The sequence below is a fragment of the Schistocerca serialis genome, chromosome 5 (genome assembly GCF_023864345.2).
Source record: "Schistocerca serialis cubense isolate TAMUIC-IGC-003099 chromosome 5, iqSchSeri2.2, whole genome shotgun sequence".
In the NCBI taxonomy this organism is placed as follows: Eukaryota; Metazoa; Arthropoda; class Insecta; order Orthoptera; family Acrididae; genus Schistocerca; species Schistocerca serialis.
Window position 1 is genome coordinate 124,881,461 of NC_064642.1, and position 24,813 is coordinate 124,906,273.

The 24,813-nt window shown below is 41.4% G+C and overlaps 1 protein-coding gene across 1 annotated transcript in view; it reads left to right on the plus strand.

The window, feature by feature from the left end:
- The first annotated feature begins 19,957 nt into the window (after window positions 1-19,957).
- The window catches only part of LOC126481790 (uncharacterized), a 74,349-nt gene continuing 69,493 nt past the window's right edge, over window positions 19,958-24,813 (plus strand). The window contains exons 1-2 of the mRNA XM_050105746.1: window positions 19,958-19,964; window positions 24,619-24,675. Of these exons, the coding sequence (XP_049961703.1) occupies window positions 19,958-19,964; window positions 24,619-24,675 (64 nt within the window). The remainder of the gene's footprint in view (window positions 19,965-24,618; window positions 24,676-24,813) is intronic.

Sequence of the window (24,813 nt, forward strand, 5' to 3'; positions counted from 1 at the left end):
GGAATGCAATGTATCACGGAAAACTTTCTTTGCAATTGAAAAATCTTTAAAAATAAATGGTTTAAGTACAAAATTAATCACTCAAATGCATGTCCTGTAGCGCTAAATGTGCGTCTTGCTGTAAGATAATTCTGTGGAAGTGTTGTAGTTATCGTCCTCGGTAAGCAAAGTTCTGCTGAACTCAATGCACTTACCTCATCATAAACAAAAGTGAAATGCTTTGCGTATAGATATCGTAGTTATTACGTACCTTACCATGATCATAAAGTACTATAATGTAACGTATTGTTGTGCTAGGGAAAAGGCTGTCTCATTGTAGCTACTCGTATATCACAAAAGTTACTACTGAAACATGTTTTACTTTCCAGAATAATACAGAAAAACTGTGCAGATATAAAACAGATACACCGCAAAAGCAACAGTGTAAATTGTGTCACACATTAGTAGCGTCGTGATATAGTCGTTTAGTTGTCAAATAGACTAACCACTGTGTCATCTGGTATCTCTCAGAAAGCACCTTAAATCTATAATGTATTTTCAAGTAAACCAGAATGTTGCAGTAAAATCTCATTACCAGTACTGTTATATGTTCTAAGTATATAAGCCTGATAGTCGTTACATAATCCTGCAACTAACAAGCAAGAATGTACAAATAACAACACTGTGTCATTTGTTCACTATAACAATGCATTCGTAATTACTGTTTAAATAAGTTCTCTTGGTTCTTGACTCGATATTTAACTTCAAACATTGGTGCATGTTAACAGATTCTAAGTCTGGCAAAGCATACTAGAAATGTGAAGTGAAAAGTTTTATGGCAAAGACAAAGTTAAAAACCAGATTATCTTTCAATAAACAGTTTTACATGTGAAATGTGGTGCAAGCCTTTACTCTTACTACTATGCAGAGCTCCAGCTTCAACGGAATCATCGTGTGATATATGGTACATCGGTAAAGAATGCTCAAATTCTTCTCAAGGTTAGCGTCTATGTTATTTTTCTCTGAGCCAGCTGGTGCACGTGGCTGCCTGCGGTGCGAGTCATTGTCTGCTATCTCTTTGTTGGCGTGCGTCGTTTTTGGGATTAGGAGACCTAACTTCTACAAATTCACCTTGTCGAGAGGGCCCTGCCCTGTTTGAATCCCGCCAGATCTGATGCAATTCAGGTCTGTCGTTACGATTAAATCATCTGTCGTCAAGTCGGTGGTGGAGAATTTCTCCTTTAATCGTAACTGCACGCTGAACTGTTGCGTCTGAAGTTATTCTGTCTCCCTTGATAACAATTGTTTTGGTTCCCATATTGTCTGTTTCTATGGTTATCTCTGTCATATTCATTACTAAGGAAATGCGATCTTTCTCTGTAACTATTATTCTGCCAATGGTTGTCATACGGGTGGTGTCTGTTTTGGTCACGATTTGTGTTGTGAGAATAGCCTTGTCATGTCCAGTTATCATTTCTTTCATCGCGGAATTGTGACGGTCGTGATCTGTAATTGTTGTGTTCCTGTTTTCGCGTCCTGTGATTGTCAGTGTCATTTCCAGTTCTTGTAACAGTCCCTGAAAAGCTTCAATGTCGTCTTTGCAACATCCTGCCAAAATAATATGTTACTTCATTTCGGCGGTTCCATCTCAAAATTCGATGTACCTTGCCAATTTCTTTCATAACTTCCGAAGTACCCCATGTTATTATTTTGTGGCTGTTCCGTATTTCTATATCCCTCTTCCCACATTGGAGCGCGAGTGCAATTTGATTAAGCAAATGCAGATGAGTTCTGAGGGGATGTATGGGTTTGACAGGTACTGATTCTTGTGCAACATGTCTTGAAAATATTTCACAAGACTGGAAAAATCAGATTGTTTGAAATGTTTCATCATTATCACGCTATGTTTTACTCGGTCTTGTGTAGCTTGAGACCAATATGCTGAGAGGAAGGCCTGATGAAATTCTCCTTCACTGTGGAAATCGTGAATGACCGATCACATTCTTACAGCTGGTTCATTCTCTAAGTGGCCACACATATGTTCTAATCTGTGCTCTGATGACCAGTTGGGAGGAAAACAATGAGAGAATTGATGAAGCCACGCTTGTGGATGAATGTCATTGCTGGAATTCTTAAATGTTTTGATTTTATGTGTATAAATAAACAGCTTATAGTCAAAATCATCATGTCGGCGAGTAGCATATCGGCCATTGTTACTTCGTTTCGGCGGTTCCATCTCAAAATTCGGTGTACCTTGTCAATTTATTTCATAATTTCCGAAGTACCCCGTGTTATTATTTTGTGGCTGTTCCGTGTTTCTATGTCCCTCTTCCCATATTGGAGCACGAGTGTCCTCTGAAATATGCAATTCCTGTATTACCTGTGTCAGGTCATCTTGTACTTCCCGGATTTCTCTTTGGTGCTGCGTATTAATTTGATTCTGATTTTGTTTGAATTTGCTAATCTGTTCGCACTCTTCTGCATCATTAAAGACTACCGGTTTTGTGTCATTCAGATTATCATCTATCTTCATAGATAAATTATTTAGCTGATCCGATTGTTCAACTACTTTCTCTGATAATGAACTAATTTCCTCCATGTGTCTTTCTGAACCAATTTTTAGAGCATCTACTGTGTCCTGAGTTTTTGCAAGTTTCGTAACAGAATCGTTAGATGCAACTGAGTCAATTTTAGCTTGCAAGGTCTCATGATTTTCATGAACAATAGTTTGCAGTTCTTTTATGGCTGCTTCGTGATTCTGTAATGCATTTCCATGCTGTGAAAAGGTAGGTTGAAAATACTCACAAATTTCTGTTTTTACGTCATTACAGACTTTGTGACATTTCGATTCAACGTTATGTAACTCTGTAGTTAAATCTTCACGTGTTAGTTAAAGCGTGGTGTCTAACGTCCGAAGATTTTGTTCCATTGTGCCTAACTTTTTAAGCTTTTGCTGTGTTTGTCTCTAATTTTGTTCCATTGTGTATAACTTTTGAAGCTTTTGCTGTGTTTGTCTCTGATTTTGTTCCATTGTGTCTAACTTTTGAAGCTTTTGCTGTGTTTGTCTCTGATTTTTTTCGATTGTGTCTAACTTTTAAAGATTTTGTCCCATTTGTTTCTGATTTTGTTCAAGCGTTGTGACTAACTTTTGTAACCTTTGTTCCATTTGTTGCATTAACTGTAATAACAATGTACTGGTGTCTGAAACATGTTTCTCAGTGCTACTCGGCAGTGCATGTGAACCTGCAATGTTCGCATTTTGAAAGGCAGAAAATGTGTCTTGACTTATTTGAGAAAACAGTGAGGACCCAAAACCTGAATCTACAGTATTTGCGAGATTGTGTCCTGTCATTTCGGATCCCTGAGGAGAGCTGTTGCTGACCGATCGATTGATAATGCTTCCCTGTTCACTAATTGTTTCACTGTCTACACCATTATTTGCAGCCCACTCCATTTCCCAATGCACAATTGCCAAATTACTACTTTGAACATTAGTTAATTCATTACACGGTGGTGCTGACGCACCGCTTTCGTCTTCACTGTCATTTCTCAGTTTACTTTGGAGCCTAGTATTACGTTTTTCACACGCCGTTGTTGTCACAATATTTCACTCGATAACACAGAAAAGCACAATTTGAAGAGCAAAATAAGAAAACACATTAATATAGCATTTAAAATAATATCTAGTTAATTGCAAGCGCAGCTGCGAAATAATTGGTGCAAATCTACATGCATGCCACAACTGTTTTACTGTACAACAATGAAAAACTACAACTACAAAGGAAATTCTCTCTATAATTATGCACTAGCAATAAACAATAGTTACACTAATTACACAAACTACAAGAAAAAATCAGAAGATTGCAGTGAGGTATCCTGGCAAGGTCGCCATATGAAACGTCCCCTTAGAAAAATTATATATGACTGTGCTTAAACTGACACACAATATTTTTTGCGCAACACAATATGACTTTCAAAAATCCCTACAAAAGAATGGCCCTGACTGACATTAACCTATATGTTTCACAAATCACTTACCTCACAAAAATCTTCATTGCTCGAACTACTGCAATACAGCGAGCGCCACTACTGCCAGCTAAACAAAAGATTCAAACTACTGAAGGCACTAACTACTGATAGGCATAGTTAGCAAATGAAAGATTTTGATAGAGAACAAACAATGTATTTACCGTAATAGTGTTCGAAAGTGATAATATATATATCAGTCCATGATATCCAATATTACAAATTTACTCTTTCTGATGGACACACGTCCAGATCGTCCACTCTCAAAATACCGCCATCTCTCTCCCCACACCCACCACTGCTGGTGGCTCACCTCCAACTGCGCAACGCTACGCGCTGTTCACATCCAGCTGCTCAATCACATTTATTTCTACAAAATGACCAGTTTTCCTCAGATTATAAGAAAATGGCCGATGCCAGCTACAACCAGCCATAAAAGAAAATGACTGTGCGGGATAACAAATTATTCTTAACCCTTGTGTTTATTGTACTCCTCCCACGGGAACCAAAATTCACGAGATCGACTCTTATTCCTTAAATATAACGACATTCGCCTTTAAATTTATTTACGATAGTAAATAATTGATGAGGCAACGTAGTATGTCACTTTATGAAAATCTGTTCTTTGTAGTTCGGTTAATGGTAGCATTTTCAATAAGGCTGGGCATTACATTCGTATAAGCACTGACTGAATCAGTATAGATCGCACAGATAGTTCTCTATGAAGTTAAAATGGGTGATCGTTTATCGATTGAAATCATACTAATTTCGGTGTACTAAGTCCTCTCTGTTTGCTCATTTGCATACGTTCTTTCTTCCACAATACTATTTGTATAAATGAACTTTCAAATAATGTCCTTTCTTGTTTATGTGTTGCAAACCTGATACATAAAAACTTGAGCAGTTGCTTGTAAAGGTTATCCTTCAACCTGCGACAATCTAGGCTCACTCTAAACAGCCTTCCACAAAGATAATTACATTCTAATGTCTTGTATCTTATCTTAACATACCACTCTCCCGCAGCTTATCACCAAAAAGCCTCTAAAACTGTATTTCACTCTCTCTCTCTCTCTCTCTCTCTCTCTCTCTCTCTCTCACACACACACACACTCCTGGCTTAGCTCGATTACATACTATATGTCAACTCTCTACACTCACTTTATACTACACCGCACAGATGATTAATTTTGAGGGTCCTTTACTGTAATATTTTCTGCTTCCCATGTATCGTACCAACAACCAATCCCAAAGGGCCGTTATTCGACTTCATCGAATCATTACTCTCCTTCATCTTCATCTCTATCTTCCCCTTATTTTACCATACTCTACACTGATTTGAATATTTCTAGACAGTGATCTTAAATTACAATATTTAGCCTACAATCACGTAAAATTTGTGTATTTCTCACTATGTAATCAATATTATTTGAAGCAAAAAAGAAACAAAACAAAGAAAACGCAATAAAGGCAATAAAAATTCCATTTAAGGCTATGGTCACACATTGTGTCCTAACGGTTAAAGTTTTTTTCAAATTTTGATGTTTTCGTGGGCGCTTCCAAAGGCGAAAAATAGCTTCTACTGAAAAAGTACCAATGCCAGCTCTCGAACTGATGACTCCCAGATGCACGGACGCAAAACGAGTGTGACTGTCAGACAATGGAGCAGTACGAAATTATCAATAAACTATCCTCTGAGGAGACAGGAACATCTGATAAGGCGTATGGCAACATAAGTGATGTCCTAGTACTGTTAGGCGAATGCGGGTCGTACAGTAACTACTCACGTTGACAAGCTACAAACCATTTAGCCAAAAAAATTGTCATCTAGTTTCGCTTTCAAAGTCACAAAACAAAGCAAAAAAAGTTAAAAAATTAAACGCTCGGAGTGGATTGTAGCCTTGGTGTGCGGGCGAGCAGCTATGACCAGTGGCGGATTTACATATAAGCCCACTAGACACGGGCCTAGGAGCGGCACCTTAAGAGCGCGACATGTTTTACTATGCACTCATTTTAACGTTTTACGTTTTAGAATAATTGCGCTTACAAACGACAAAATTTTTTAATATTGTTAAACAACTTGCTAGTTTAAATAAGCCTTAGGAACGAAATTCGACGATACATGTTTGGAAATATATATACAGTTTACTTGGCGACTGAATGGAAATTTAACATTGGGTTTCTATCTTGTATCATCTTCATGATTGTTCAAAATATTTTCAAGTAAGCTGTCAGTACTGCAGTCTACAATACATTGTTTGAAACGTTATTATTCCAAGAATGTTGTCGGCTTCTACATAACCCTACAATACTGTCCCTTTGAAAATACCGAGACCTCTGAAAAGCTGTGGTAAACTAATTAGCAGTTTCTTAGATACTGCAACATGTGTGGGCCTCAGTATGTAAAACCCGACTGTACTTAATTTCTTGTAGAAATTTCAGGGAAGTAGTAAGTCTACCCTCCATTACTGTAATTAATGTGAATGCTCTGTGGTCTTCAGCAGCTGAGCTTTGATTTAACGACACCCGTTCAACAAAACATGTTGATACTGGAAATGTTTTACATTTTTAAACACATGTTTATACAAAAAGAACATAAGCAGAATATCTAATAATGTTTGATATACACTTAACGACAGTTTAAAAGTTTTAGTTATTTGTTTAGTTAGTTACTTTTTTTAGCAAAAAAGGGAGAAACCAACTTCTGCTGGTCTCATTTATTGTGCTGCAGTGTGTACGATATCAAAGGTTTTTTTCTTCGAGGAAAGGTTATTTTTACTTTATGTTGGAACAAAAGGTGCATTTGCAAGTAGACATAACAGCAGTGTTCACACAAATGGCAACACACCACACAAACTACCCACAAGACTACTTAATCTTTGTAGTCTGTCTTTTCTGCTCACAGAAACCGCTAAAATGTTATAAGAATAATTGGTATAAGAGACGTTCCAGCACACCTGACTGCAAGAAATTGCAAAAATTATTTGCTTTTTAAATTAGAAAGACATTGTCAAGAATATTCAGAACATATTTGCGTGCCAGCTAAATTTCCGGCGAGGCGGGAAACAGAAGCCATAAAAGGGACTGTTTCATTTTCTTTACGAGACGAATTCCAGCCGGCTGGTGTGCTTCTACTGTTCATTGACACCAGAGAAACAGACGACAATGAAATTAAACTATTCTGCGTTGTCGTTCTTTCATAGCACAGTTACGTCGAGTAATCCGAGTTGGTCAGTTCATCGCTCTGTGTTTAAAGGAAAAATCTTCATGCTCTTGTGCCATGTTTAAAGTAAAAAGCCTTGTGCTCATGTGCGGTGTAGTAGGATTGGAACTGGATACGGTCTTTCTTGCTTTCCTCTTACAATTTCTTTCTTTTGTTTTGACTGTTGCTGACAATTTTGTAAGTGCCTTAACACGAATAACAGCAAAAAATCAAACGCGCAAAATTAAGATGGGCGGCATGTCGGAAATTATCGAAGGAAAGGCGAGAACGAGAAACCAATGTTGTAAAAACGCTTGGCAGAGTATATAAATTTTTCACAAAAAATGTTGCTGGTTCCAATACACGGAAGATAAAATTGGAGAAAAGCAAATTGCTCCTGATTTCGAGTTTCGCTTGTGTCGAGTCAGACATTGCAAAAAGAAATAACCTCGTTAGTGATGATCCTGCAGAATGGTGTGTCATTTAATCAACAATCGACGTTCTTTTACAACGTGCCATTAATCAAAATTGTAACGGTGATTTTTCTAATTCAAGGAGATCAATAGGCGACAAAACCAGATATTTGAACAAAAATGTATTTTACCGTAAACTCGTAAATGGCGAATCAACCTTGCGTGATTTTCTAGTATACTCCTGTAGCATCGGTGCTGTTTTCCTGTGCACCACGTAAATTGTTTGGAAGTGAGGCCGCGATTGCTGCTAATGGTATTACAAATTGGAAAAATATTTCTAATGCTTTATGTCAACACAAGAATTCACTTGAAAACAAAAATTCTGAGTTATCACTCTTAGCAAGAAAAAAGTCACTTGGAACAATAGATAACAATTTCAAGCCTTATGTTGAGGCAGAAAAAAAGTACTGGCGCTGTGTGTTGAAAAGGGTGTTTGCAGTTGTGAAGAAGCTCACAAGTCGTGGAGTTCCCCAACGTGGACATGTTGAAAGATTCCATTCATTACATAATGGTCAGTTTATGGTGTCTCCTGAACATATACCCGCGTTTGATCTTTTCTCTCCGAGCACACTGAACGATATGGAAATCCAGGGCGGGAACATACAAGTTATCTTTCTTCAACGATCTGTGATGAAATAATAGAGCTTCTTTCTGAATGAATACTAATTGAAATAAAACAGGCTCAATATTTCTCTATAATATTAGATTCTACTCAGCACATTTCACACATTGATCAATTATCTTTCATATTAAGATACCTGAACGAGAATGGTGAACCTGTTGAACGTATGTGAATGAGAATGGTGAACCCGTTGAACGTTTCCTTCTGTTTTTACCAAACCCGGGACAAAAGTCCGAAAACTTAGCTGAGGGCATACTAAATGTCCTGCATACAACTTCCTTTGATATTACTGACTGTAGAGGCCAGTCTTGTGGCGACGCAAGCAATATGTCAGGAACCTACACCGGTTTGTAGGCACTCATTAAAGAACGAAATCCGAAAGCGCATTATGTGCCTTGTGCAGCACATTCTTTGAATTTGATCGGCACTAGTGCTGCAAGATGTCGGGAAGCATGTTCATTTATCAATGTAGTGCAAAATCTTTATATTTTTTTCTCTGCTTCTACACAGCGCTGGGATAAACTTCTTTCTTGCATGAAACCAATAAGCAAAACGTTAAAAAGTTTATCAAAAACACGTTGGTCAAAAGAGAGGAAGCGTGTGTAAGTCCATATGAAAACTTGGAGGACGTTGTCAATGCCCTCACACATATTGACAATAATACGTTTGAAAAATCATTTGTGCGAAATGGGGCTTCAGCTTTATTGAATCAACTCAGCAGACTAGAAACAGTATTCGTGATGACAAAGGACGTACTCCAGAGATTTAATAGTGTAAATCTGAAATAAATATTGACACTAAAATAGTGCACGAATTATATGAATCACTCGTAGGATTTATTGCATCTATTCGTGACATGTTTGACTATTATGAAAATAAATCCACCGAGATTGTGACATATAGACTATGAATGGTCCTATAAAAGATCACGAAAACGCAACCTTTACGATGACGAAGAAGCGGACTCTGGAGAAGTTTTTCTGACTGGAAGGGAAAAATTTAGAGTCGAAACATTTCTCCCAGTACTCGACAACTTGTACGCGGAATTACTGAGGAGGAAGGAAAGCTATAAAACACTGTTGGACTCCTTCACAGTTTTCAATAACCTTACGAACAGCTCACCTGATGATATTGCTGAACGTGCAGAAAAACTGAAAGTGTCATATGACAGATTTAGAGCCTTCCTTCCCTAGTGAATGTGTGCATTTCGTGGAACTTTTGAAATCTTCTGAGATTTGTGATATACGAGTCGAAATGAGTACATTTTTACGAAAAGAGAGATTAGAGTCCGTGTTGCCGGATGCGACATTGCTCTTAGGATATTTCTATGTATACCACTTACAAATTGTTCAACAGAACGCTCGTTTTCGGTTCTTAAAAGACTGAAATCGTACCTACGTTCTACGTTGTATGAGGAGAGATTGAACGTCTTGTTCATTCTTCTCATAGAAGCCAACCTCCTAACTAACAACAGTCTGAACTATGGAGATATGATCAACGAGTTTTCTGCCATCAAAACGAGACGCAAATTTTGCTGGCTGGTGAGTTTGTTTATTTATTCATATTAGTTTTAAAAATTTAAGATTATAATGTGATTTTTATTATAACTTACAGCATATTCATTGGATTTAGAAACTACGTATTACCTGTTTACTTTACAATTGCCGATAGCAGAGCGCGGAACTAAACCTCATTTATGTGCAGACGTGACCGAAGGCGCTCGACAATGCTAAGCAATACCCGAATGACCCCGGCCGCTCAGCGCTGTATAGTTGAAACGTCCCCTTTGAACAATTTATACAAGACTGTGCTTAAACTGACATACAATATTTTTAGCTCAACGCAATCTGACTTTCAAAAATCCCTGCAAAAGAATGGCCCTGAGTAACATTAAACTATACCTTTCAGAAATCACTTACCTCACAAAAATCTTCATTACTCGAACTACTGCAATACAGCGAGCGCCACTACTGCCAGCTAAATAAAAGATTCAAACTACGGAAGGCACTAACTACTGATAGGGATAGTTAGCAAATGAAAGATATTAATAGAGAACAAACAATGTATTTACCTTGATAGTCATAATATATATATATAGCAGTTCATGACAAATTACAAAACTCCGCCATCTCTCTCCCCACATCCACCACTGCTGGCGGCTCACCTCCAACTGCGCAACGCTACGCGCTGTTCACATCCAGCCGCCGCTGCCCAACACTACAATGGCAGACAACAATGCAAACCAGCCACAGACTGCACACAGCACAGCCAGTGATTCTCACACAGAGCGCTTTGTGACGTTGCCAATAAGAAAACATAAACAGCCTACTTACATAGTCAAGTCATACTGATACTGTAGTATATTACAACTGATGCGTATTCTTGGCGTCTGATGAAATGTATAGTTATCGCGCAAATAGACGTTATCGGAGAGTATGGTCAGATGAAAAAGTGTTAGTAAATAGGGTAGTTCAGTTCTGTTGATAAATACAAGAAGCTTTGCTATTACCTTTAGAAAGAGCTATGGTGAGAGCAGTAGCTGCAGTACAAAACTGTTCAGCCCTTACATGGATTAAAGATATTGTGTGCACTTATTATGCAGCATCTAGCTAGACAGACTCTAATGGTTTACACGTTAACAATTAGATTATAAAACAAATTTGATTTTTCCATACTATGTACAATTGTCTAATAGCAAATCCAGTTCCGTGTTTGTTCGTCTGTATTTAGTTATTAATTCGTGCACAGAAATCTTTGTTTCATTTTTATTTCTTACGCCTTCCTATAGATTCACGTATTAACACCGAAAATGTTTTCTTTATATCCTACACATTCAAGTTATTAGATCGTAAAACGAAATTTTAATTTTGAACGCACCTCTGTAAAAGTACGCATTAATTTCTAATGAGTGACACTTTCGCTTCAATTGTTAGATCGTAACACAACTTCTTTTATCTTCGTTTTCTGTGGTTTCGTGTAAAAGAACATATTAAAAGTGAATGCTCAACAAAAATCCGCGTTCTCCTACACGCTCTGCTGAATTTTTAGGACATAAAAGAAAAGTTATTTTCTTTCTGTTCGTTTCTGTTGTCTTTCGACAGAAGAATGTGTCAACACAATGCAGTTTTAAGTTTATTTTATCCGCAGCCGTACACCAAGTGCAGTTCAGGAACCATACTACATTTTGATTGAGTGCGACTAGACCGCTGACGCGTCCTTCAGAACAACGAATAGCAGAGTACGGAAACAGCTTACACTGCTCCCACCCTAAACGGCGATTGTGAAGTGATCGGGTAATAGTTATAAGCTGACTATGAGGCCACTGATGATGTACTTCCAGTGTCTGTCCGCGGCCACCACGTTGGTGACCTTGAGCTTACCCTTGAGGGATACGAAGATCAAGTCGCACAGAGCATTTTCTATATTTACACAGTCACAACAGATTTAATAAAGTCATCGTGGTACCATTAAAGAATAACATTTTTCAGTAGACATACTGCCATTAGCGTGGCTCTGATGCAGTGGCTCTAATTCTTCGCCACTATAACATTGTGGAGACTTGAAATCTTGCACCGATATTATTTGTATGGCCCGTAGTCCTACGTTTGGCAGTCACAGTACACTGGATCGGCAGACCGTATGTCGACACTGAAGCCTTCGGCATGCAGACGTTCAGATACAATTATTACCTCACCAGTTTTGGGATGTGCTTGAATTTGGAACTCTGTTTCAAAATGTGTTCTTATGTAAGAGAATTTTGGTTTTAGTTATCGGATCTGATTTTGGTTCACGTTACTTGCAATTGTAACATTCACTCTCCCTAACAAATTCAGTTATCGATTATCCATCAATTTTGATAACCTCATCGCTCACTTACTTTCGCAAACTCAACAAATTTGCTCTGGCATCTTTCCATCTGCCTCGTTCAATTTAAGTACTATCTTACAGTTTTATTACCACTGGCAGGGATCCACTCATTGGGGCCAGATCCTGAAGGGGTATGTGGAATTAGTATTACAACTAGTGTACAATCAACAGACGTACTGTTTTCCTACAGAGAAATGACAGTTTTGGACTACGAGCTGTTTATTGCCTGCGTTCGTATCTGAATGATCTTCGTCTCAAATTTGACACGAAAAAATCCTGAAATGCTTGGTAGTTGTCCGCTTTGCATGCTGCTTTAACTGTTACTGGTGTTGCCAATAGCAGGTTGTGAATCCAGACACAATATAAGATCACCGAGTCAAAATTTTAGATTAAAATGTGTATGCACGTCGCTTCGGTGCACTGTAGATGCTATACACGTGGCAACCGATAGGTGACCCAACCATTGACTACGTCATGGCAGCATGTGTCATTCGGTTGAACTGAAGCTGTCGAGTGACATATCTCAACGCGTCGACGCGACAAAATGGCAGAAAGAAGTTGTTGATTTTAACTAGCACATGGTAACACCACGAACGGATTTGACGATTTGTTGCTGCATCAAAGCGGAATGTTCATCTTGTGTAGAAGCAATGGTTACTAGTCTCAGCCATGTACCATGGCGGAAGGAATGATTGCCAACAGAGCGCAAGCGACAGAGACCGAGACGAGTGTTAGGCGTAGTCAATGGCAGTCGCTTTCAAACCCAACATATAATGCTGCATGTCGATTCCAAGTAGTTTACAAGTGAACACTGCGAAGGGTACTGTATGCCGCCGACGGGCAATGGCAGTACATCATCAGTAGCGTCACAGCATCTCGGCCGCACACTAAGACAGCAATCCACTCCACGCACTTCCCAGTTTTTGTTTTTGCTTGGTTCATTCTGTGGCTTCGGGAGTGAAACTAGACAACAGTTTCTTTTTTTTCCGTAAGAGGGTTGTAAAAAATGGTTCAAATGGCTCTGAGCACTATGGGACAAAAACTTCTAAGTTCATCAGTCCCCTAGAACTTAGAACTGCGACCGTAGCGGTCACACGGTTCCAGACTGTAGCGCCTTTAACCGCTTGGCCATTCCGGCCGGCTAAGAGGGTTGTAGCTTGTGCATGTGAGCAGTTATTGTACGACAGTTCTAATGATGACCTGCATTCGCCTATCAACACTACAACATAACTTACGGTGTCACACAGCTTATTAAACGTTCAAACCTCCCTAGCTGGTAGTTTATTGTTGATTTCTTACTCCTCCATTGTCTGACCGTCACAGTTGCCCGGCATTTGGACATCTGGAGGTCTTGTGTTAGAAGCCTGACATTGATAAGTTTTCAGTTGAAGCTATTTTTTGCCTTTGGAAACGTCAACGGAAATACCAAAATTTGTAAAAATTGTAACCATTACGGCACAAATTGTGATCGTAGTCCTAGACGGGATTTTTCATCGCATGTTTTCTACTTTGTTTCCTTTTTTATTCAATTAATATTGTTTACATTAACATAAATTGCCCGGCCTGGGTGGCCGAGCGGTTCTTGGCGCTACAGTCTGGGCCTGCGCGGCCGCTACGGTCGCAGGTTCGAATCCTGCCTCGGGCCTGGGTGTGTGTGATGTCCTTAGGTTAGTTAGGTTTAAGTAGTTCTAAGTTCTAGGGGACTGATGACCTCAGAAGTTAAGTCCCATGTGCTCAGAGCCATTTGAACCATGTTGAACCATTAACAAAAATTTTGTCAGTTATACGCTATACGTAGAGAAATTAATATCAACGTCAAATACGGAAAAATAATAGAAATCTGCAAATGAAGTCAGTTGAAGGAGAGCAGTGAATCGTAAAAGTCGAGTAATGGCGTTAATTGGACTTGTTGTTGGCATGCTGCGCGGGAAGCAGAAAGTGTTACTGTAAATGGCTTTCACAATTAATTATCTCTGCAATGTTGAGGAAAGTGACCAGAGAGAATCGACTTACAGTATGTAGTCGACTAAGCGAGGACAGAAAGAGAAGGTAATGCCGTTTTCGAAGACTAATTGTTGATAAGACGTTAGAAAATGTAATCATCTTCGTGGAAGGTAGTTTAGAGCTATTCTAGACAGTTGGAGGTTGAAGGATAACCTTTACAAGCAAACTGAAGTGGACTTTTGCAGTTCTGTACCTGGCTAAACGTCATTCGTCACAGCAGCAATTAAACCTCTACGTCATGAAAGGGACTAAAAAAGAAAAAAAAAAAAAACAAGCTCGAAAACTGGGCAGTAGCAGAAAGTAGGCTTGTATGGGACCCGCCTCGGTTTTCAGATGAAGCAAGGAGTTGAGTGCACAGACAGTCCAGTGAGGCAATATAAGGAGGCTGTTTTTCAGGCAGAGGAGGGTCTGCGTTTTTTTGGGGCAGTTTTTCATACAATAGCGCGGGTCCACTGCTAAGGTTACCATTAATAAAAAAAATGGTTCAAATGGCTCTGAGCACTATGGGACTTAACATCAGTCCCCTAGAACTTAGAACTACTTAAACCTAACTAACCGAAGGACATCACACAACACCCAGTCATCACGAGGCAGAGAAAATCCCTGACCCCCCCGCGAATCGAACCCAGGAACCCGTGCGCGGGAAGCGAGAACGCTACCGCACGACCACGAGCTGCGGACTTACCATTAATATCAAGCAGGATATTTTGACGTTGTCATTGATCAAGTGTCACCCTTTTTGCTGGATCTTCATAATGAGTTCAGCGTAGACTTTCCCGCCTTCCAAGATTACAACACCTGAGTTTACAACGCTCATACACATGTTCCCTGCGAATTTCTTTTAAGGCCGATATTACGCTATCATATTTGTTTGCCTGAGTTGATATCTCAAACATTTATGTCAAATAAATTTGATGGTGTGATACGGATATCAAAGACGAACACCAGGCACTATAACAGACCTCAGCCGGTCCACCGAATCATCTTATTGTCACGCCAAAGAAAGTGTATGGGACTAGTTGGAATATCAAGTGAATCATAGCGATACATCACCGGAATTAGGTGGCTGTTTGGGATCCAATTATCAATAAAGATTAGAGGTCGTAGGTACTAAACCCCGGAATTCCCACCTGCTCCGATGCTAAATTTTCAAATTTGGCTCAAAGGAGCCTACAACCTTCCTCTGTAACGGTATAAAGGCGTGGCGCCCTGCAACATCTCCTTCGGGCTCGACGGCGGTTCAAACAGCAAGGTGTCAACAACTGCGATAAAAAGGCCACGGCTCAGACATTCATGTGATGTGTAATGTGGGTTAATGATATCACATGGGAATCTGATTTGACAAAAATTTTGACCAATGCCATCATGGGCGTGTCGCACAATCGGAAGGTCGTCACATCCTCTCTTACCCACATTAAACCCCTTCTGCTGACGCCTCTGCGATAGAGGTCAGAACCGCGACGTCCAGGGTTGGAATCACGCAGTTTTCTTATGAGTGGCCGAGTAAAACATTCCAGACACGTCGTCGCTCCGAATGGATACGAAAGTGCCGCAAGGGGCAGCGTAAAGTACGGCAGTGAAACCATCCCTTTCCATTGGGCGTTGATTCCCATACATTTCGCGGTCGAAAACGACATTTCGAAGGGAGATGAGTAATGAGGAAGAGAAGGACGTTCTTCGCAACGTTTCTGACACCCTCGGTCATTTCAACCTCTCTCTCTTAGGAGACTGTAGGGCTGCATCCCCATCAAATGTGATCACCCTTATTTGGAGCGCAGGGCGACCTCAATTATTGCTCACGTGTACAGCCTGGATCACTAGGTGTTGTTCAAAACCATTCGACGAGACCTGAACGTGATCCGGAGCATCTAGAATGCTTACGCTTTTTCAGTTCTCATATTTCGTATCCTCTGGTGCTTGATCACTGGGGACTTCGACACTGACAAATGTGTGAGTAAAACGGCAAGTGGTCCCTCTAAGACCACCCCAAGTTGGGCAAAGCGCACCTTTACTGAGAATGTTAAAAATGTACCTTTCTAGACAGGACCCGTGACGAAGTCCTAGGCGTTTGGAGAACAGTAGTCCTTCGAGGCTCTGCGACTGTGGATGGCGCGCTATCAGGTGCAAGAGCAGCAGTCGCGCGGTTCCAGACGGAACCACCTACAACCGCTCGGTCACACTGGCCGGCGAACTGGTACATTTTTAAAGCGCTCAACATAAGCAGGTGAATGGCACAGAGGGTTTTGCCGAACTGAAAGGGTCCTAGAAGGACCCTTTGTCGTTTTGTTCGCGCAAGTGAAAATATCGCAAATCCAGTCCCCCCCCCCCCCCCCTCCCCCGCCCCACACCCCGCCCCCCACCCCGCCCCTCCAGCGCTTAATTATCCCACAGAAGAAAGCGAAATAGGAGGGTTGAAAAAGCACAAGCACCCTTTGCTGTTTCGGATCACTTTCACATTTCATCGAGTGGTGTTGAACAATCCGTAGTGGATCCAACTTTTCCACGAGAGTAGTAACTGCAGTTGCACTGCTCTCCAGAGGGGCCAGCTCACATTTAATGAGGATGCAGCCCCATAATGCCTTTAGGAAAGGGTACAAACGCCCGAGGTAGAAGTGCCAAAGGCTGTGAAAAAGTCTTCTTATTGGTCATCAACACTACGAATTTCCGTTCTCGGCCTCGAAATATGTGGGAATCAACACCCTAGGGAAAGGGGTGGTTTAATTCAGGCCTTTTCATACCATTTCTGACCGGTGGTGTGTTTGGAATTTTTTCCTCTGTCACTTGCAAGATATTGCGTGATTTTAACGCTGTGCGTAGCCATCCTAACCTCATTTGTTGAGGCGTCAAAACAAGAAGTGAAAAGTGGGTAACAGGTGGTCTGTGACACATCCAAGGTGGCGATGGGCAGAAATGCGGTGACGTTTGGCCCCAATGTGACGTCATTAACCCAACATGTTTTTTTTCTTCGCATGTGTCTCAAACGTCGTCGAGCCCGAAGCTGACGTCGCGGAACGCCACGCGTTTGCAACATTACAGAGGAAAATTGTGCGAACCTTCGAGCCAAATTTTAAACTTAGGCATCGGAATGGGTGGAAAATTACGGGGTTTCGAAAAAATCTTCCTTTAAATCTATTAGCGTGACAAATTTTTTATCCGGTTTGCTCACAGTGTACAATACGTCACACACATGAAAGTAAATGCGTCTGTAAATAGGAATTTCATTGGATTCATTCGATGAGACAAGCCAGCATCACTGCTATTACAGACTTAGCTACCAGTACAATAGGGACAGATAACGTAACGTCTGTAGTATTGCGCAGTTCACTAATTGTTAAACATTTCGTTTTTGCAAGAGCAGCTAGTTTTTATTGTTGAACTTTATTTTACCAATCGTTCCTACGCTCTTGTTGTGTACGCGATTAGTGGGAAATAGTCAGATCCCGCTTTGGCGAACGTTCAATTATAACGAATTTAATTGTCTGATTACAGGAATGTGGATCATTTCGTGGACAAAAAGAGAATTGGAGGGTCGGCCATTCCGACGGATGCTAAAATACCTGAGGTGAGGAATGTTAGCTGCGTCCGCCAGCAGACTTTCAGTCCAACCTCATGTTTCGTGTGGTAGTGCTCAGAAGCGTCACAGAATTTAATGTTTCATGCACATCTTGTATAATGGGCAGGGAATGAAGGTGTCAGATAAAAAGTAGTTCCTAGCGTACTGTACATGGTTTCTGTCATTTGTTGACATCCGAGACAGTGAAGTACTGGCTTGTGTTTTCTTCACTGATGAGGCATGGTTTCACCATAGCGGGTACTTGAATGGTTAAAACACAAGAATCTGGTAAAACCCACACACCATTCACTCTCAGGTAATTGCTGTGTGGTGTGTTGTATCGTATCGCGTCATTGATTAGTGGGCTCCATTTCCTTTGAAACTACAGTGGACAGTGTTCTGTACCAAGACATCATTACATAGTTTATTTCGCTTCTTGAGACAGATAAACGGTATTGTTGGTTGATTCTGGACGGCGAATTTGTCAAACATCTAATAAAGCTACTCATTTCCTATGAGAGTTGTTCGTGATCGAATCGTCTCTAAAGATTTTGGTCCTCAAGTTCTCCTGAATTAACGTCTTAAAAAGTCATCCACTGAGGCTACCTAAAGGTAAGTCAAACGTATAGTTCAGGGCTCTGGACATGGCGAGCCAATCAGGCCCGATCGACTGCAGTGTCATCCTCTGCCAATGGCGTCATCGGGTGTGTAGAGGGACATGTGGTCAGCACACCGCTCTCCCGAACGTTCTCGAGTTTCTTGACTTTGAAACTGCTACGAATCGGTCGAGAAGCTCCCCAGTTGCCCTCACATGGCTGAGTGTGCGCTGTATCAGTCATCCCACCTGGCAGTCAACGACTTCCAGCGGAAACGTTTCCTACAGAAAAGTTATGATTATTTTCTGTAGGATTATTAGTATGCCAGTAGATAGCGAGAGAATATGCAAATCTCGCACGCAGTTATTGGATGCTAAGTATGAGGGTTGCCCAAGACGACATCGGTAGGGGCAGGTGAATCACGTTATATATATATACGAGGTGTTAGGTGTGTAAGTGCAGATATTTCTATTGGTAACTGATCACTGTACTGGATAATATTATATCGGTATTACTTCATTTGAAGATTAATAATTGTGGCTATTATGAGTAGCACAGTTTTAGGTCGGTTAGTTCAGAGCAAGCCCTTAATATTTATTTTTCCCTGGGCATTAGACCAGGCATCTGTGCGGATGTGTGGGCGCAAAACAGACAGCCTACAGTAAGAGGTGTAGTCCACTTCGCGGTGGAGTTACGACCAAGCAGAAAAATCAGGTAGTAAATTATGTGATGTGATTGCGAGAAGATTATTAGACAAAAAGAAAAAAAATAGCTAACACAGTGAAGTGAGTATATATTACACCCTTTATATAGGATGAAATGTCTGGGAGTGATACTTCACGTAATTGTGAAAACTTTAGTTCGAGACAAAATGTTCGCTGATGCTTCCCATCGACTCCAGGTGTCTTTTCTATGGGTCCACCCCTGAGACGAGCAGGGTGCAGGCACCCTGTTCTATATGCATATCTTGTATCTTGCCTATAGTCCAGCCAGGTGTTGCATGAAAGGAAAATTGAAGTACCTTACTCGCGTCTAAAGTTTCTTTCTTCACTTAGGAACACTCATTCTTGTTGAAAACCACTCTAAGAAGTTACCGGGATATGTTGTGTGCAGCCCTCCTGGTTAGCAGACGCAGCTGTATAGGGTGGTCAGAAACAGCATGAAGAAGTTGTAAGGGTAGATGGTGCTGAGAAATAATTGTCAAGAAAAAATTCTATACTTTGCGCCGTTTCAGAGTTAAGTAGCACTGACGTTAGCCAATGAGGCTGTTGTGCGTGCAAATTCAAGTGATCAGCCAGATACCACTGGCATCAGTTGTTCTCATTGCAGAGACGACAGCTCACGATACTGCTCAGTGTTTGGCTCAAGTTCGATCCTTACTGCCGTCCCTCGTCCAATTTTTGTATCATTATCTTGTTAGGTTTTAGGAAACCGAGCAAAGAATATTTTCAGCAAACACGGTCTCTGGGGGGGAGTTTGAATTTGCATGCGCAACCACACTTCAGCGCTAATTAACTCGAAAACGGCAGAATGTATCGCATTTTTTTAACAGTTATTATCCAACACAGCCTACCCTTCAATACACAAACTCTTCAGACGTTTCAGACCACCCTCTACAAATATTACTGTAAAAGTAAGATGATTGGTAAATACTAGAACTAACTGGTGAAACCTAAGACTTACCATCACGGTATGGTAAAAGTCCGAAATTTCTTGTTATAATGCATAGATTTCGAACTTTTACCAAGAAACGTTGGTGAATCTTAGGATGTACCCATACCAACTGGTAAAACCGTATTTATTTAATTAGATTGTATTTATTGTAAATTTATGTACTCGTATTTTAAACATTCTTGCATTCCAATGTTATTATAATGAGAAATATTACATATCAGTGAAAAATGTTGTAAAAAGTGTTACCTTGTGAATGTTAATTTTTATTACAAGGCTGACTATTGAAACATTTCAAATTACATAATATGGAAGACGATTTACACAATCAGTTTTTAGTTGAACACCTTTTTAAGCAATTGCACTTTTTGAGCCCTTGTCCTCCAACAAAATATGGTTTGACAACCACTTCCCATAGACTAGTTTCTTCTTTTGCTATTTCTTCGACGTTGAAAAATTTTCCTTGCACAGTGTAAATTCGTTCCTAGCGTACAATAAGTGCAGTTTACCAGCTTTGGTACCAAGTTGACAAAATTCATCACTACTGCTGTTATAGATTTTGCATCAATTTTTGCCCTGTTTACATCCGGTGCTTTAATTCTCACATTCTGTCCAACTGAAGGTTTTGAAATTTTGTTACATGAGGCTGCTTTCATTTTCTTTGCCAGAAATTGAAGACCTTCTTTGCAGCTTCTCGAATCCGTTTCACTTTATTAACACTGTTGGAAGTTGCCAGCGTCTCATCACAACCATCAGCTGGTGCCGGTGTCTCGTTAACTGTCCTCGAATCCTGTGTCTCTGGTGCTACCTCACCTGCTGCAGCCTCACTTTCTATCTCATTTCTTTTTGTTCCATTACTTTATTCACTGTCATCAATCCCTTTGCCGTCATTTTCAATTTCCTGTGAGTCAGTGGAAGCGGTGTTTAGCATTTTTCAAAGTTTGCTTCAGTGCTTATAATTTTTATTAAATTACGGGGAACATCCCATTTTCCTTGGAACCCAAACATGGCTTCACATCGAGAACATCTGATCCCTTCATGACAAGCCCTATTTTTCATTGCTTGCACAAGCCGCAGCCCTTCAGACCATTCTGAAGTTTCATTTGCTTCCATCCAAGCTGATAACATATGTTCGATATCTCGATTTGCTATTTCGACTGATCCTTGAGACTGACTGTGCCTTCCGTGAACACTCCACAACCCACATAAACTTTGAATGACTTGGTTACTAAACTCTCTACCATTATCAGGATGGAGGATACCAGGGGATCCAAAGGTGGCAAAAATGTCCAAAAGATGATATGCTACTTCATAAGCCCTTTTCGAAGTTAGTGCGCGGAGGATAACAAATTTTGCAAACGATCTCGGTGCACAAGGAAGAACTTCGACTTATTGTCTGGGTTTGCCTGCATGTCGACTAAGTCAATTTGGTATCGTGTATTCATTTCACTGCGTATGATAGGTTTCAGTATAATACCCCTTTTCAATGTTTTTTGCTTTTTCTCACATGGTTCACATAATCTCAAATAAGTAACGATTGCTTGAGCAGCCGCATTCTTGTACTTACGATGCAGTTCCACAATGTCCGCCACGATAGCTGAGGGGCCCGGGATCGATTCCCGGCTGGGGCGCGGATTTTCTCCGCTCAGGGACTGGATGTTGTGTTGCTTTCATTAACATTTCATCCTCATCCGGCGCGTAGGTCGCCCCATGTGGCGTCGAATGTAATAAGACATGCACCAAGGCGGCCGGACCTGCCACGTAAGGGGCTTTCCGGCCAATGACGCCAAACGCTCACTTCCATTTTCATTTCAGTTCCACAATCATTCGTATTCGACCACCATGGCTTATAGCAACGTGGGTCTCATGTAGTACGTTAAACAGTTCATCAAAATGAAAGTAATAGCTAATTTCTTCTTTTCCAGCAGACACCGGCGCTATGAGTTTCTCTTCACCTCCGATGTTGAGAACATCATATCGCTTCAAACGCCTGTAGTGAACATTCTTATTGGAAACGATGTTTGCATTTTTCACTTCACTTATATTGCTCAGCAGTTACATAAAAATTGTTGTTCTTCTTCTCATTCACTGATTCACTTAAAATCTGCTACGCATAACATCACTCATTCTGCTGCAAAGCTGCAGAAGAAACACCTCTAAAACGAGTCGCAAAGATGGCCGTACGCACGATGCTCGACACTGGCTGAAACTACACAGCGGTGAACGGACTGAGAACTCATAATTGGTAACAGAGAAACTTATCTGAACACAAAATTGGCAGCAATGAAACTTTTCTGAACCAGCACGACGAAGGCGAGAGCCTTCGATCCAGCTTTTATTAGTCTGCATTGTTAAATCCTAAGATTTACAAATGTCTCTTGGTAAAGTTCGAAATCTATGCATATAATAAGAAATTTCGGACTTTTACCACACCGAAATGGTAAATCTTAAGTTTCATCGGTTAGTTCCAGGATTTACCAATTATCTTAGTTTTACAGTAATGTATACATACAGGGTGATTCAGATGTCCTTTCCTTTGGGCTTTGTGCAGCCCACATTGCCTTCAAAAACCAGTTGCGAGATTTTCATAAAATGAAAGGACTGAGACGCCCTGCTAAACGCTCAGGGGCCAAAATAAGCGGCTGTCAGTTGCACTCGAACATACAACTTTATTTATTTGACCGAACTATACAAAAGCCAAGAAATTAAAAAAAAAAAACAGCATTAATTTTTGGAATTTAAATACCGGCAGATTGCGTCATACAATCTCATGCCTTAAGGACAAGACCATTTTAATTCAAAATGGGCTAAAAGCCAATAACTTAAGACGCAAACCAAATTCAGAAATTTAAAAGGCAGAAGGTCTTATCTTAAATCAGTTCTTTCAGTTAGGCTGAAGGCCCAAACAATCTTACGCCTTAAGGGTAAAACAAACTTAATTTAAAAATCGGCTAGAAGCCATACAAATACGAACAACAACAACAAATAAGAATAGGCAGTACACACAACGGCGCCCAAAAGTTTCCGAAGGTCGGTCTGGAATTTCAACACTAACGCTCGCTTAGGTGAGACAGGCAGTCGTCCCAACCACTCTCGATCCGACGACAACCCAACCGACAGACAGTCAACGGACCCACCGACAAGATAACTTCCACTCCACCCGACCAGCAAACAACAGGGAGTTCAATGGACCAACGTAGAAGGTACTGGCTCCCACAACCAATTATACTTTGAGATGTCAAACTACGCACCGTGCTGGACAGCGACAAAACGATCAGGAAAACACACTGCCTGAATTTACGTTAACGGCCAGGGCAGGTAACCGGAACGTTAACGGCCACAATGCAGAAGATTCCGCTGGTGCACTTCGATTCAAAATAACCAAGTACAGCTGAACTCCACCGCAGGGTGGCTTTTGCCGACTTGAAAACACACGTTGTTGCTCGCGGAAATGTCCCAAGAGCCGACAACGAAATCCAAATGACCCAATGTGAACAGTGGTGACTTCGTGTGCAGGATCGGTGAGCCTCGGACTCCGTAGCAATGGGAACAGCAGCACACACTCCGACCGCGCGTGGACGCTACCAGCGGCATCGGCCAAACTACGCGCCGCGGGGATATCCTCGTTGCTCCACGGGAACCGACCAACTGCCCAGGCCGGGAAACGGTGAAAGCACCAAATATACGTTTGTCGATGAGACGACCAGCTGAACGACCAACCAACGCTCGTCCGCTCCAATCTCCCTCAGTCGGACAGTTCATGTGTGTCGCCTGCGTTCGGCGAGCACTGGCTGTCGGCGCGTCAACGGCGCTCCGTCCCGCGACTTCACTGCTGCTGCGTCCCGACTGCACTGCTGGTCCGTCCCGAACTCACTGCCAGACACACGACGGCCCGTAAATACTATCTGTCGCTTCAGAGATGGTGCGACAGTGCGCTGTTGCTGCCGTTCACGAGCAAGTAAGGCAGGAAGTTAGAGTCGCCAGTAAATGGAATAAGAAAACGAGGCGGCAGTACAGCAATAGAAGATGACAAACAATAAATGGGATAAACGCGAGCCGTGCACGGCCAGAGGACATTTTCGTAGGAAATATAATGTGGCTAAATATTGTACCTACATACATTTTTGCTGTAGACCACATATTTGCAGTCATTCAAGAAAAATCTCATTTGTAGGTCATTTTTGTAATTTTTTCTTGAATAATTCGGAAATTGGCCTCTAGCGAAAACGTGCCCCAGTACAAAATTTAGCTGTATTAATTTCCTACAAAAAAATAGTGTCCTTTTCTTCTCTGTAGGACTAATAGTTTGCGCTTAGCGACCTAGAGTATATGAAAATCTAGCAGATGGTATTTGAATGTGTTGCGGGTTACATGAAACCCACAGGTAAGCGCAACTGAATCGCCCCGCACGCTTATACCCACACGTGATCAGCTTTTTATGTGCACAAATTTTGTGTATTGGTGGCAGGTAGTGTTGTGGTGTGCAGATGCGGCTAGGCGCGGAGCGGCGCGCCAGCAGGTGGTGCGCGGGCTGATGGCGCGGCAGGCGGGCCCCGGCGGGGGCGGCGGCCAGGCGGCGGAGGGCGCCGTCGCGTGGCACGAGAGCCTGCTGCTGGCCGGCGCCGGGCTCGTGGCCGCCGTCGGCGTCGCCGCCAACGCCGCGCTGCTCGTCGCGCTCTGCACAGGTGAGCAGCGCCGAGGAGCTGCGCAAGACGACGTTTCACCTCTGTGGAATACAGCAGTTACTAAAAGTCTTTCATACACTTGACACTCCTCAACAAGGGGAACATCCTACATTATTACGACACTCAGTACCGGAAAAA